General features: G+C 41.4%; 1 protein-coding gene across 1 annotated transcript in view; it reads left to right on the forward strand.

Annotated features, from left to right (window-relative positions):
- Positions 1-13,302, forward strand: part of LOC146977625 (uncharacterized) — a 119,238-nt gene that overhangs the window by 38,718 nt on the left and 67,218 nt on the right. Inside the window, exon 6 of the mRNA XM_085793972.1 lies at positions 173-253. Coding sequence (XP_085650098.1) covers positions 173-253 — 81 coding nt within the window. The remainder of the gene's footprint in view (positions 1-172; positions 254-13,302) is intronic.

Raw genomic sequence — 13,302 nt, forward strand, 5'->3', positions numbered from 1 at the left:
ATGAAGCATGATAAAATACCATGAGAGGATTCAAAAGCATTCCGACTTGGTTTTGATCCCGTCTGATGACTTTAACAACTCTGTGTGTTTTGGTTATTCATTAGTTCAGCCCTGAGCTGTGTTTGTTTGTGGTTTTTAAATTTAGAAATTGTCGCCTCTTGTTTCCTTGCAGAATATTCTGCTGTCCTCGAACGACCTGGAGGACCTGCTGGGGAATCCTGAGGATGAGTCATTATTCAGCCTTGGCAGAACTGTGAGTGAAAGATATTGGTCCCTAATTGCTGATAAACATCAGCAGTGCTCTTTAAAGCTGTGTTGAAAATCCCCTGCTCATTAAGGTGTTAAAAACAAAACAAAAAAGCAGGCAGCTGTGTCCTGAAGCTGTAGTTCAATAGTGTGGGCAGCTGACCAGTTGTCATGGTGATCATATCCAGCTGTGGGCAGGCAGGCAGCTTCAGTCCGGTCCATCAACCACTGGTCTGGTTTCACTGTCTGTAAAACCACCAGTCAAGTGTCTGTCATTAATTAGTGCTGTGGTGCTGAGCCTCAGGCGTCAGAGGCCCCGACCAGCAGCCGCACCTCTCATGTTTGGCTGACTGGCCCACTTTGCTTGTGTGTGTGTGTGTGTGTGTGTGTGTGTGTGTGTCTGCTTTGTGGCCCATCAGTCTGTGTCTTCTCACTGGTCTTTGTTGTTACTTGCACAAGGGTTCATGTGGGTGTTGAAACTGAAAACCTGGTTTGATTAATTACAGGTAGGGGTCCTTTTGATTTTTTACCAAAAACAGCTGGAAATGTATCAGTTCAGTTACATGTTTTATTTAGAGGATTAGAAACACTGGGAAAGTTTAGGGGGAAAATGACAGCAAACAAGGATTCAAAAAAAGAAAAGAAAAATCACACTATCTAATTTTAGCTTTTGCTTTACTCATTGTTTTTTCTCATCCTCTCTGTCAGTGGTTAATAACTAGAACCAGAATTATTGAGTAATACTCTATCACTGCAAGAAAACAGTGTATAATACATGGTGGTATTCTTTGTTCTTTCTTTGTTAACTTTTGGAAAATATTTTTTAAAAAGTTGATAAATAAAATTATATGAGGTATTTTAAAGCAAATTTGCACAAATGCTGGATTCAACTTCTTAACTACATAACTGTTTGTGCTGGTAATCATCAGATTAATCAGTAATGAAAAGTAATGAAAGTCATTAGTGTCAGTCTAGAGTAGATTGTAAAACTAAAAGGATCAGCCTGAGGAAGTGGAGAGCTGCAGCACCTTAACTCTTCTACTTTAACCTAGACATGAACAGTGCTGCATCAAGTCTGTTTGTTTCTGTCATTTAAAGTCCAATGGGCTCTTGGACTTACTGGAAATCACTTTTTCACAGCAACATCGCAATTTTTAGTCATCTCTTGATGCATCAGTGGGTGTCTTTATTCTGATCAGCAGCTTCGGTGAGTTTGGTGTAGCTCCACATCAATCGGTTCTCCACCAGAGCCGAACCAGGACCACTGCCAACAGCTGCAGGGAGACAAGACGGGAGGAGCCAAGATAGAGCTAGCTTGTCAGCAGCAATTGACCTTTCATAATAAAACAAAGAAGCATTTACATATAGCACAAATAAATTACTGCACCGTCTGAATGAATACCCCATATGAACTGAACAAAGGTGTTTGACATTTTCTAGTCATACAGTGTCTGACCAGCTCAGTCTTCTTAAGATCTATGATTGTTCCCTCACACTCTCTCTCCAAAGCTGCCAACACAATGGTTAGTGTTGAATGTTATGTATCCCACCTGAAAATCATGTTTCAAAAGGAAACATGAAACATAAAACATTACAGGATGTCATGACAATATTTCATTTTTCAAACTTGTGTGGATGAAACTGATCGGTTTTTAGTTAGTTTGTAGATTTAGTAGCCCATCTTGTTATCACTACACACACACTGTAGTCTAATACCTCAGACCAAACAAAACATAGTTGCTCATATACATAGGATTGTTTACATTGGCAGTTGTAGAATAAACCATGTTTCAGGAATCTGCATTTAAAATGGAAACATCGGCAACCATATGCTTGGACATGAAGGAAAAGAAAAGCTGGTTTGAATTTACATTTTCGTGTGCATAGAAAAATCTCTGAAATAATCAGCTAGGGTCTGGTTCTCTTTACAGCATACAGTAGTGTGCAGCCAGAGGAGTGACTACAATCCTGAGTATAAAACATAGCAGACGGTGCCGTGCCATGCCAGCCCCACCAGGCACAGAGCTCCTCCATTAGGATGGCACTGGGATGCCTTTGCGATGATGTAGACGACAGAGACCTCTCCTGCTGTTTTGTGTTGTTTGTTGTTTGCAGGAACAAGCCGCAGCAGATCTGTCTTAATAGTTGGTAAAATCTTCCTCAGCGGGCTGCATCTCCTTCTTATTATCTGTCGATCTCTGTTCATCTGTTTCTGATTTCAGTTTTTTTTATTGCGCCTGAATCCGTCTCCTCTGGCTGTCCATCTTTTTATGTTTACATGTCTCCCTGTATCTCCGTCTCTGTGCTCCTCTGCTGTGTCAATCACTTACAGTATCAATCACCCTATGCATTTAATATGATCCACCTGGATCAAAACCAATTGACCGTTTTGAATCTGTTATGAATTTAAATAAGAATTTTATGAACCACCCCATTCATAACAAAAAAACCCCAACAACAACAGAAAAAAACACATTTCTATGATTAGCAAATCGCCAAGAGTTACATACCTGAGGAATTCAGTATCCAGTAACCTCTTACAGTAGTCTCTGCTGGTTGCTGCAGGAAAGGTGCAGGTCCATAACACTGTTTTTGGACTGTAAAACAAGATATAACATGTTCATTAGTGAGCTTTACAGGTGCTATGCTAAGCTAAGTGCCTGCTGGCTCTGGCTACATACATACAGTTACCTTGAAAACATAATATACAGTGGCATCTGTCTTGTCACATAAATGTCCAACAGTTGTCAAACATTCACTATTGGTTGAACAAAACAAGCAGTTTGAGGTTGTCAAGTTGGACTCTGGCAGCTTGTGACAATTTATGAACTGAATAACTAATAGTCAGCAGATGAACAATATAGATAGCTGATTATTGCGTAATTCTCACTTATCGTGTAGGAAACAACAAATGATTAGATGAATAAGTACTGTAGGTGATATTGGACGCAGCCTGTTTCTCATTAAATCCACACACAGCACTTCATTAACAAGATCTATTTCTCCTTCGCTAAGGTCTGCTGCTGTCGTCTTTGAGGCGGAACATTTCAAACTGTGGGGCCACGTTGTTGGGGTTTCCTGACGCATGTCCTGTCTGGGGCCAATAGCTCCCTTGACAGGTGCTCTCTTCAGAGACATGGTACTTGACCAGTTAATGTGCAGTTACTCCAATGTGCTTGGTGATTTTAAACACTCCTGGAGGTCAGGAACCTCAGCTAAATGTGTGATTACAAAGCCAGAGCTTAGTGTGTCAATGGCTTTGAACCCCCATATTCAGCATGCTCAGTGTTAGTCAGAACTACTTTCTTCTGGAAACAGTTTTCATTGTACTTTTCCTCATTAAGTGAAGGTTTGTTGCTTTTATTGATTTATATTGATTGCAAATTTATCTTCTTACCCAACCAAGCAAGTAATACGATGATTTTTATTTTACATTAGGCTAAGACAAATGATAAGTCAATTTTATTCATATTGTGCTAATTCACAAGGTATCTCAAGGCCCTTTACAAAGAGAGACGATATAGACCTTCTCCTCGTAGTATTTACAGAGACACAACAGATTGCACCAAGAGCAAGTGTACATGGCAACAGTGACAGGAAAAACTTCTTTTTAAGAGGCAGAAACTTCGAGCAGAACCAGACTTGGGCGGTGCCTTAATCGGCTTTAATAAATTGAAACTTAAGCATGCGATCAGAAGTTGAGTGATCAGAATTGTTCCTTTTTGATTAGAAAATGTATTCTCCAAAAGGATGGTGGGTAAGAATGTGGGCTTTCTCAGTGTCTGGAAAAAATGTGTGTCAGTGACAGAGGGAGAGACTGTGCATGACAGAGCCATTTGGTTTTCTACATTGAGTGTCGCCACAAGAATGAATCCAGTTCTTCAGAGGCCACTCACTTTTATAAATGGTTTTATTCACTTGTTCCCTAAAGCTGCATCTGTCAGAAAGAAGCAGACACACACACACACACACACACACACACACACACACACACACACACACACACACACACACACACACACACACACACACACACACACACACACACACACACACACACACACACACACGCCTGTGGTTGTAATATTCCCTGTTCCACATCCTATCACAACCAAGTGTTTTCCACTCAAATCTCCAGAGAGCCCTCTTTCATAAAACTTGTTGAACAATAGCGTTTAACTGGAAAGAGACAAAAAACAAAGTAGTGGGGGGAAAATGATTCATTATTTTTATACTTTTCCATGACTCTGTCAATCCACCAAGGTTCATAAAAACCTTTAAGTAAAGTCTGGGTGGAAATTTCATGTCTAAGACAAGTTTAAGTGTTGAGGTGATCACGCATTGCTGATTGATAAATTACCCATCAGATCAAAAGTCTTTACCAAACAGATGATGTTCCAGATCATTACCTTCAATATTAATTGATCATTGGCCTATTTACACATCGAATACACACATTAACTTAATGTGGACTCATGCGTTTCTGTCACATTTTTACTCTCACTCTCTGGCCTTGCTGCGTACTTGGCCAGAGGCAGCAGCTGGCCGCAGCTGAGGTCAGAGGTCAGGTCCAGGTCAGAGTTATCCAGCTGGGTTGTAATGAGTCGGACAGGCAGCTTACCCAGCGTTCACCCCTCATCCAGACTGCTCCTACACACCTATCATTACGGACTTCATCACTGATCATCTACCTGTCAGGAGAGCTGAACCAGTGCAAACTGTAGACTGCTGTGAGATCATTCCTTCAGCATCAGAGCGGTTACATCGTTGGCCAAAAACAACATGTTTTCGTGCCAGAAAGCAACAATTCAATACTGCTCAGCTAATTCTTCTGCCCTCCTGTAAATGGTGCTCTGTTGGAGGATGGGGTTGCTTAACAAACAAGTTTGCCAGGTTTCCAGGCAACAAAGACTGCAGGAAGCAGATGTAATGGTAGATGTGCTGACATATCTCCTGAAATGATAGACTCAATATCTGCTGGAGGGGGCCAGAAAAAGCTTGAGTCGAATATTATGTCTGAAAATGGACGTCCTGCTGTGGTTGGCTCAGAGATGATGGGTCTGCCGATGGAGTTTACTCACAGCGCCAGCGCTGCTCCTGTGTCTGCAGAGCTCTGCCATTAGTGGAAGTCATCCTATATGATCAGGAAAGAAAAATAGAAGACAGTGAAGAGGTTCTATTTCTATGAATGTCTCTCTCTCTCTGTAAAAGTGTATAAAGTACATGAGTAATATGGTTTTCTAGTCCTTTGTGTTACAGATTTACGAACAGTTAAGTTAACTCTTTTAAAAGGTCAGACCAATCAAATAATAGTCTCAAGAGACACTCTGACGTCGGTTCATGCTGGGTATTGCTCAACCAAACTGTTGGCATCGCAGGAAGATGACACACAGCAACACAAACATGTCAGAGCAGCAAAAGAACAGAGTCAGCAGAATACAGAGCTCTCGTTCCTCAAGACAGTGTTAGGAAGAAAAGTTCAATATTATTATTATTATGACAAACCCTCAAAATCCATGTGGTGGATGGAAACTGGGGCTAAAACATCTTTTCTGGGGGTTTCTTAGTTGCATGATGCATTAAAGAGCAAATAAAGGCTTTACAAGAGTATGAATGAACAGTCTGCTCAATTAAAACAAGGAAAGGGAGTCATGCTTTGCATTTGCTGTAAAAAGTGAACGAGCCTTTGGTTTTAACACAGGAAGTTTCTGCACATTGTCAAGCTTTTCTTTTACGCACATGGCCACAGACAAGTAGTAACTTCTCATCTGCCTGGCAAAGTTTATCACTGCTTCCAATATAAAATAAAGTAATTACAGACAAGCCAGGAGGCCCTCAAATCATGGAGGACGGGAGGAAGTGGGTGGTTGAAAGAGGTGATGCACGGATGAAAGATGTGGAGGTGGAGGAGATCAAGAATTTGGAAATAAAGGATGGAAATGATGGAAAGGAAGAATTCTTGCCTCATTTCTTTCTTTTGTCACTAAGCAGCGCAGAACCAATTCTCAACGTGAGACGCCCCAACACGCTCAAACTATTAATTTTCCTCTCCCAAACCATCATTTAGAATGAGGCGTCTACTGTATGTATGCTGTGAAGATAAATCATACAGGGCTGAATGCCAGATGATGGAAAGTTGTCATGAGACTGCTGCATCAGCAACATACAGCCGCTCTCCTCTCTGTGCCCTCACTGTGCTACAAACCCACTGCGAGGACTGAAATCCTCATGTCGTCAGATCTCTGGAAGAGATTATGTGGCGAGGAGGATGTAGACGTCCTGGGAAGTTGTTTACAATTTTTTTTAAAAAGGGATCATTGATTCCCCTGTGCACATCTGCCCTGCAGTTTTAAAGCTGCTCTGTTCACCCTGACTCAACCTCCCTCTGCTCTCATTTATTTATATTGCTGTTTATGCTAGACCACCTCTCCTTTTGTTCCTAATAGAAATGAAGTAACACTTCCTGTGACACTGAGCTGCCCCATTGTGCTTGACTTTTCATACAGAGGAGGTCTCCTCCATGTCCGCCCACAGGTGTAAATCAAGCCAGTGGTGAATATTTCCCCCTCTAATGTCCTCTGAACTGTGGTTCTTTTGCTGAATTTGGTTTATTTCACTGTGGCTTTCCTCTCCTCTTATTCCCTACCAGAGATTTTTTTATTCACTCTGGTGTGCAGGCTCCCTTCAACCAAAACCCACCCATGTGTGAAAGCAGTGGGGATTCCCTCACATCATCCGCGTCCCTGTTTTCATTTGTTCTGCTTCCCCTCAGTTGGAAGGAGCAGTTACTCACCAGTGCAGAGTTTTAGTTGCCCATGATGTTGCAGTTAGCGTTGTGCCAATATCTTGCTGTGATCAGATGTTCACTCTCACCCTCAATCTAGTTTGGCTAGCTGAGTGCTGACAGTAAATGCTGCGTGAATCCAAACTATCTAAAAGACTTTGGGTTGTTTTGAAGTTTAAATTATTCCAGCTTTGACGACACTGTCAGTTTCAATCTCTCTGTTAGTTGACTGTTTCTCTCTGTTCAGAGGCCTCCCCCAGGGCTAATGGGCTGGGCTACATCTCCATCCAGATTAGGTGTATTGTTTGTACAAGATGTATGGCTTGTTAAAGTGGAAGGGTGTGTATCCAGTAGGTGTGTGTGTGGGTGTGTCTGCTCAGAGCTGGATCAGCCTCCTGTGCAGAGGTCTGCTTGTGGGCACATGAGCAGAGCTGAAGCGTGGACAGACTCAGAGTGTCTCCTGCAGTCATGCTCTACCATGGTGGATGGTACTTGCTCCTGGGATGTCTTATGTTGGATTTAGATGGATTGCACGTGAAAGGTCAAAGGCGACAGAATGTAAAGGTACGGCCTGTTGAAACACCACACACTGTTTTTCCTTTTGTATCTTTGGATTCTTCTGCACCTCATTGACTGACTGTGTAACAGTCACTGGTGCATTTGTTAATTTTACTGGATGAGGATGATGATACGCATTGATTATATCTGCGTGAGTTACACTGTTAACAGCCATTTTCTCTTGAGGATTTGATTCTGATTTGGCTTACAGCACAAGGGTTGCACCTGCTCGTCTTTTCAGTGTAGAAACAACCAGATGTGTTGTCGTTGACATCGTTGTCATGGATGTCATTGTGTTTTTTTGGGGGGACTGAGAAAACCAGTTAATAAGAAACTGCATCTCTAAGCATTTGGGAGATATATGGGTTTCACCTAACGTTGATTATGGAAAAGACTAGGAATAAACAGACATACATGCTGAATGTGATTGAGAGCAGCCCATTTGTGATGCACAGTAGCTAGCTCAGCAGCATTTGTGTGACTGCAAATTCATAGACACTGGGGTGGGTCAGGTGTATAATTTGTTTTGAGCTGATTAAACTAACAAGGAACTGAAGAATTGTGCGCTGCATTTACCAGCTTGTTTCAGTCCTCAGACTTTGGTGGACCAACATTAGACAGATGCATCATCATGCAGCCCTCTGGTTTGGGGCTCGCCAAAAGGGAAAATGAGAAACCCGCAGAGGCAACAGTCCGTTGGTTTGCATAGTAGCCAGCGAGAAGGGGCGGAACAATGCAAAGCGCTCTTTCCATCCTACATGCTTCATGATCTTTCTATATATCCCAGGACCACCACTGGCGACTTGGTGGCCACTTTGATCCCAACCAATAGCGGCTTTTCAAACATGGGTGGTCCAATCCCCAACCATGACAGTGTTAATACCGCGCTCAGCCTCCTTAGCTACCCGACAACACGGAGTCATAATAAAGAGTCACACGCTCACTCGTGTGCACATGACAGTGCTCTGATGAACGCATGAACACATGCATGCTTATAGTGCGGTGCCTTGTAGTCCACATCACTACAGGCAGTGCAAGCATTTTTGGAATTCACAGGTACACACACACACACAGACACATGCACACACACTAATAGAATTCTTTGACCCACGGCCCATTTGTTTCATCAGGCTGCTGTTGCTATTTTCCTCATATTTCTGTCAGACTTCTGGCCATAACTGCAATGCTTATTGTCATTTTTTATAATCATAGAAAATAAAAGCAGCCGTCTGATTGCTAATTTACCTGGGATCAGGCTTTGCCATGCAAAGTGTTCCGTCTTTATTCCTGAACCATCAGACTACTCCCATTGTACATTTTTCCAGGTTAAATTGCCTACTGCTCCTGCAAGACTCAGCCAGTCTGAGAACATTTGCATACCTGTGTCTTGGCGAGATTTACGGACCTTGCCATTTGATTAGCCCTTTGTACGAGCGAGTGTTCATTGTCTGTATGCTGCGTGTGTATTTGTGTGCACGTGTGTGTGTGTGTGTGTGTGTGTGTGTGTGTGTTGATTGTGCTCTAGCCTGCAGCGCTTGTAACAGACTGTGAGGCCTTCACACATTTCTCTTTGGTTTTACCAGAGGATCTGTCAGCTACACACAAAGACTCCTGAGAACGTACAGTGGTTAATGATGAACATTAATCTTGTCCAGGTGTCAACATCTGCCCTAATTAATTTTTTATTGCTTTCCCACAAATATTTGTTGAGAGATGCAAAGAAGTTGAGTCATGATCATCATGTTCTCTCAGCATAATACTCATAAATACTTTGTTTTATTGGAACTTTACTTGCACTGTGTTATTATCACATGCAGGTGATATGTACTAGTATCCTGTTGAAGTCAGTATTTAAGAATATATTCTGTGTCAGCACTATTTCATGTCACTTTCTCCTCCCTCACCATCCAATGATATTGTAACTGTGGGAATAATAAAACATAGTGTGACAGTGTGATGGATTGAGAAAAAAAAGAGGAAGTTTCAAGTCCTTGCACGTTGGACCAGTGGCAGACTTAAGTGTTGGAGACACACTGAAAAAAAATGCACATATGGCTCAAATGTTCGGTGCAATGTGACAATTTTACCCAATTTACTGCACTTAAGCCTGCAACTTTAATAATCTTTATAATTATTAATCAATGTGATTAATAGTTTGATCTGTAACTCTGTAACAGGAATAGAAATGTAAAAATTGAAAAATGTATATTTTCCCAGACTCAAGGGTGAAGTTACTTCATAAATGATTAGGACACATTGAAAAAAAAAATTACTTACGGATTCCCAACATATTCCCAGAAAATAGTGTGACAGTGTTGCAGTGTTACTCCAATTCACCACAACTGTCTAATGAACAAGTAGCCTGTCAGTCCTTTAGCTTCTGTTGACAGTATTGGCTTCACAATATGACTGCGTGAATCCTCAACAAACTAAAGTTGTCTTATTTTTCATTTCGTACAACCTCATGTGATATGATCAGTAATTGGACCAAAAAAGGACAATAGCTAACACTTAACTTACACGCCTGTCTCTATAACGCATTATAACAATACTTACAATGAGTTATAATGCAGTTATAGCACTGTATAACTATAGTTATAAACACTCATAAATGATCATAATACTTTATAACAATAATCATAACACACTATAAAGCATTTTATCATGACTTATACAGTAAGGTCAGGTATTATAATACGTAATAATTGTTAGTAACTCGCTGAAAATGCCCACATCGATAATACATTATAAATATAGTTATAATGTGTTCTAATTGGCTTATAAACATGTATAACCATTATTATAAACACTCATAAATTATCATAAGGCTTTATAACAATAAGCATAACACATAACACATACACGTCTATAAGCCAATTATAACACATTATAACTATATTTATAATGCATTATGGATGTGGGCATTGTCAGTGAGTTACTAACAATTATAACGTATTAGAACACGGCTCTCTTGAATACTCGCGTGTTATGATTCCATAAAGCATTATGATCATTTATGAGTGTTTATAACTATAGTTATACAATGCTGTAACTGCATTATAACTCATTATAAGTATGGTTATAATGCGTTATAGAGATAGGCGTCAAATAAAGTGTTACCGGACAACATGTCTACACCACAAGATGCCCGTCAATGTTTAACATGCCTCCACTCATCCAGAACAGTTGGATTGGAAGACCTGACTGTAGGGATTTTCTATCATTCAGCCACAACAGCATTAGTGGCTAATGAGACCTGGTTTACACTCAATGTTCCACTTCATCCTAAAGATGCTGGGTGGGCTTAAAGTCAGGGCACTGTGCAGCCACAAACCAGGAAAACCATTTTTGTAAAGATCTGGCTTTGTGTGTGGGAGACTGTTGAAATGGAAAAGGGCTTTCCCCTGCTGCGGGAAGCTTGAACTTTGAAAGTCATTATTTATTACAAAAAACAACAACCCCACACATACAGTACAGACCTTGAACAAATACAGTGCCCTTGCTTGCATGAGCCTGCTGCTACAGAGCCAGACAGTGATCCTAAATGTTGCCTTGGCACACGATTTAAAGGCCTGAAGAGATACCTGCTGGGATTAATAGTTCTGTTTGACAGGATAAATACTCAGTTTCATGTTATGCAGTGCCTGTTCTGCAGATTGGTTTGTTGTTGGGCCTTTGGTGTTTTAAACTCAGTAATCTACGGTATGGAGCTTGTACAGTAGCTGTGTCTGCTGTCACAGAGTCTCCGACCCAGCAGTGGTCTGGATGCTGAAGACTCAGAGGTTTGCCATTCTCCGTTAGATTTACACACTGTCATGTCTGTCCTGAAAGACTAGAGTAGATCTGAGTCTAAAAACAACCTGTCAGCTGGTAAATGGTCCTCCTAGTACGACTGGTGACCTGACACCTGAAGGTGCTCAGTTTGGTCAAACTGGATTTGATTGGCAGAATAAATGTAAATAGGAAAAGGCAACAGTTGGCCATCACTCATTACCACTTAGCTTAACCTCCAGCTGCTCAGCGGAGCTGCTCAGTAAACAGATCAGGGGCCTCATTTATCATTGTGGATACACGCTTTTTTACACGCTCTTTCCCCCATTTTGTGCGTACGCACTTTTCTCCGCCTAATTTGGGATCTATCAAACCAAAACTTGTCGGGAGTAAGTGCAAAAATTTACGACCAGTCCGACCATGGCGTACCGGCATTTACACGCTTTTTGAAGAACAGGAGGAATTGGCGACGCCGCTGCAGAGTCAGAGAACTGCAGTAGGCTATGCGAGGGAGAGAGGAGCGCGGACACTGTTTGAAGTAGCAAGTGGTGGTGATGATGACCCCCCCCACCCCCCCACACCACCACCACCACCACCACCACCACCACCACCACCGCACACGTGTTGACGTCGGCACTTTACATGAAAAGCACAGCGACTCTGATTTTTCCCCTGTGCATTTACACTAGTTTGCTCCTAAATACTGGCTTTATAAAACGAATTTCGTTTTCTTTTGATATCATATTGATATTTTTCCCTTGCATGTAGGCTACACCTCTTCCACAACCCGTCTGTCCAGTCTGGAAAATAATTTCTGCGACGTGCGTGTGTTACGTAGCCAGACTGGACACACACAAGCAAGCAGCAAGCCCAATAATGTCGGAGCAAATCAAAGCAAATGAGAAAACATGATCGATATTTTTTGTGTGAATAATATTTATTGTATTTAACAAAAATGGGTGCTAGCTGCCCAACATCAGGAAAAGTCACAGACTGGTGGACTTCAATGTTTTTTTTTTGTTTTTTTTTAATATATAGCTATGCACAAATGAAAATCAAAGTCTTCCAGTGAACGGAAGTTGGGGGTTAGTGGAAAGGGGTGCAAAGTAGTACTGACTGGCAGTGGAAACCCTGCTTTAAATTATTATGACATAATCTAAAATAAGGGGCAGAATAAATATGATTCTTCTTCTTTCTGTTCTGTTTCATTTAGATTTGGGAGTTTTTTTTTGTATTTATTGAAGCCTTTCAATGCAAGATGATGTTTCTGACTGATATTGCCGTGTTACCGTGTATCTCGCTTTCAGAGAAATTCCGCTTCTTTCTCCGCTCTCCGTCCGTCTGTTGTCTTCACCGTCTTCCACTGACGTCATTCCACACGTTTCCAGAGTGCACATGGCTACTTAATATGCACGTAACTGATTTGCATTGACCACATATGGTTGTGTGGGGCTGTTTAGGGGGCTGGATATGAGGCGTGTTCTCATCCACGCTTTTCTCAGGTCCGGTGTGACTTATCAAGGGAAATACCGTGCAGCCGTGTGTACGCGGAGTTTGATAGATCTGAAAAGAGTGTATATTTTTTTGGTCGTACGCACATTTTGCCTTTCCGTCGTACTGAAAATTTAAGAGGACTTTTACACGCTCTTTGATAAATGAGGCCCATCAGACTGGGCAGTTTCCAGATGTGGATACATCTGACTGTAAGATTGATCATTGCATTCCTGCGAAGCTGAGCGTGACTTCTCTTTCATAAATTAAGTTTAAGAAACATATTGATCTAGTGCTGTGGTGAAAACAGTGGGTAAAATTCACTGTGTAACCATAAATCAACTCCTCCAGTGGAGGCATGGCTATGATGTATTTCTCTTATTGTCTGCAGATTCTGTAAAAAATAATGCTTTAATTGCCATCCAATTCTTTCTGAATACTCTGCCCTGTCT

This window comes from Trachurus japonicus, chromosome 12 (genome assembly GCF_045865225.1).
Source record: "Trachurus japonicus isolate A0001 chromosome 12, Traja_1.0".
Classification (NCBI taxonomy): domain Eukaryota; kingdom Metazoa; phylum Chordata; class Actinopteri; order Carangiformes; family Carangidae; genus Trachurus; species Trachurus japonicus.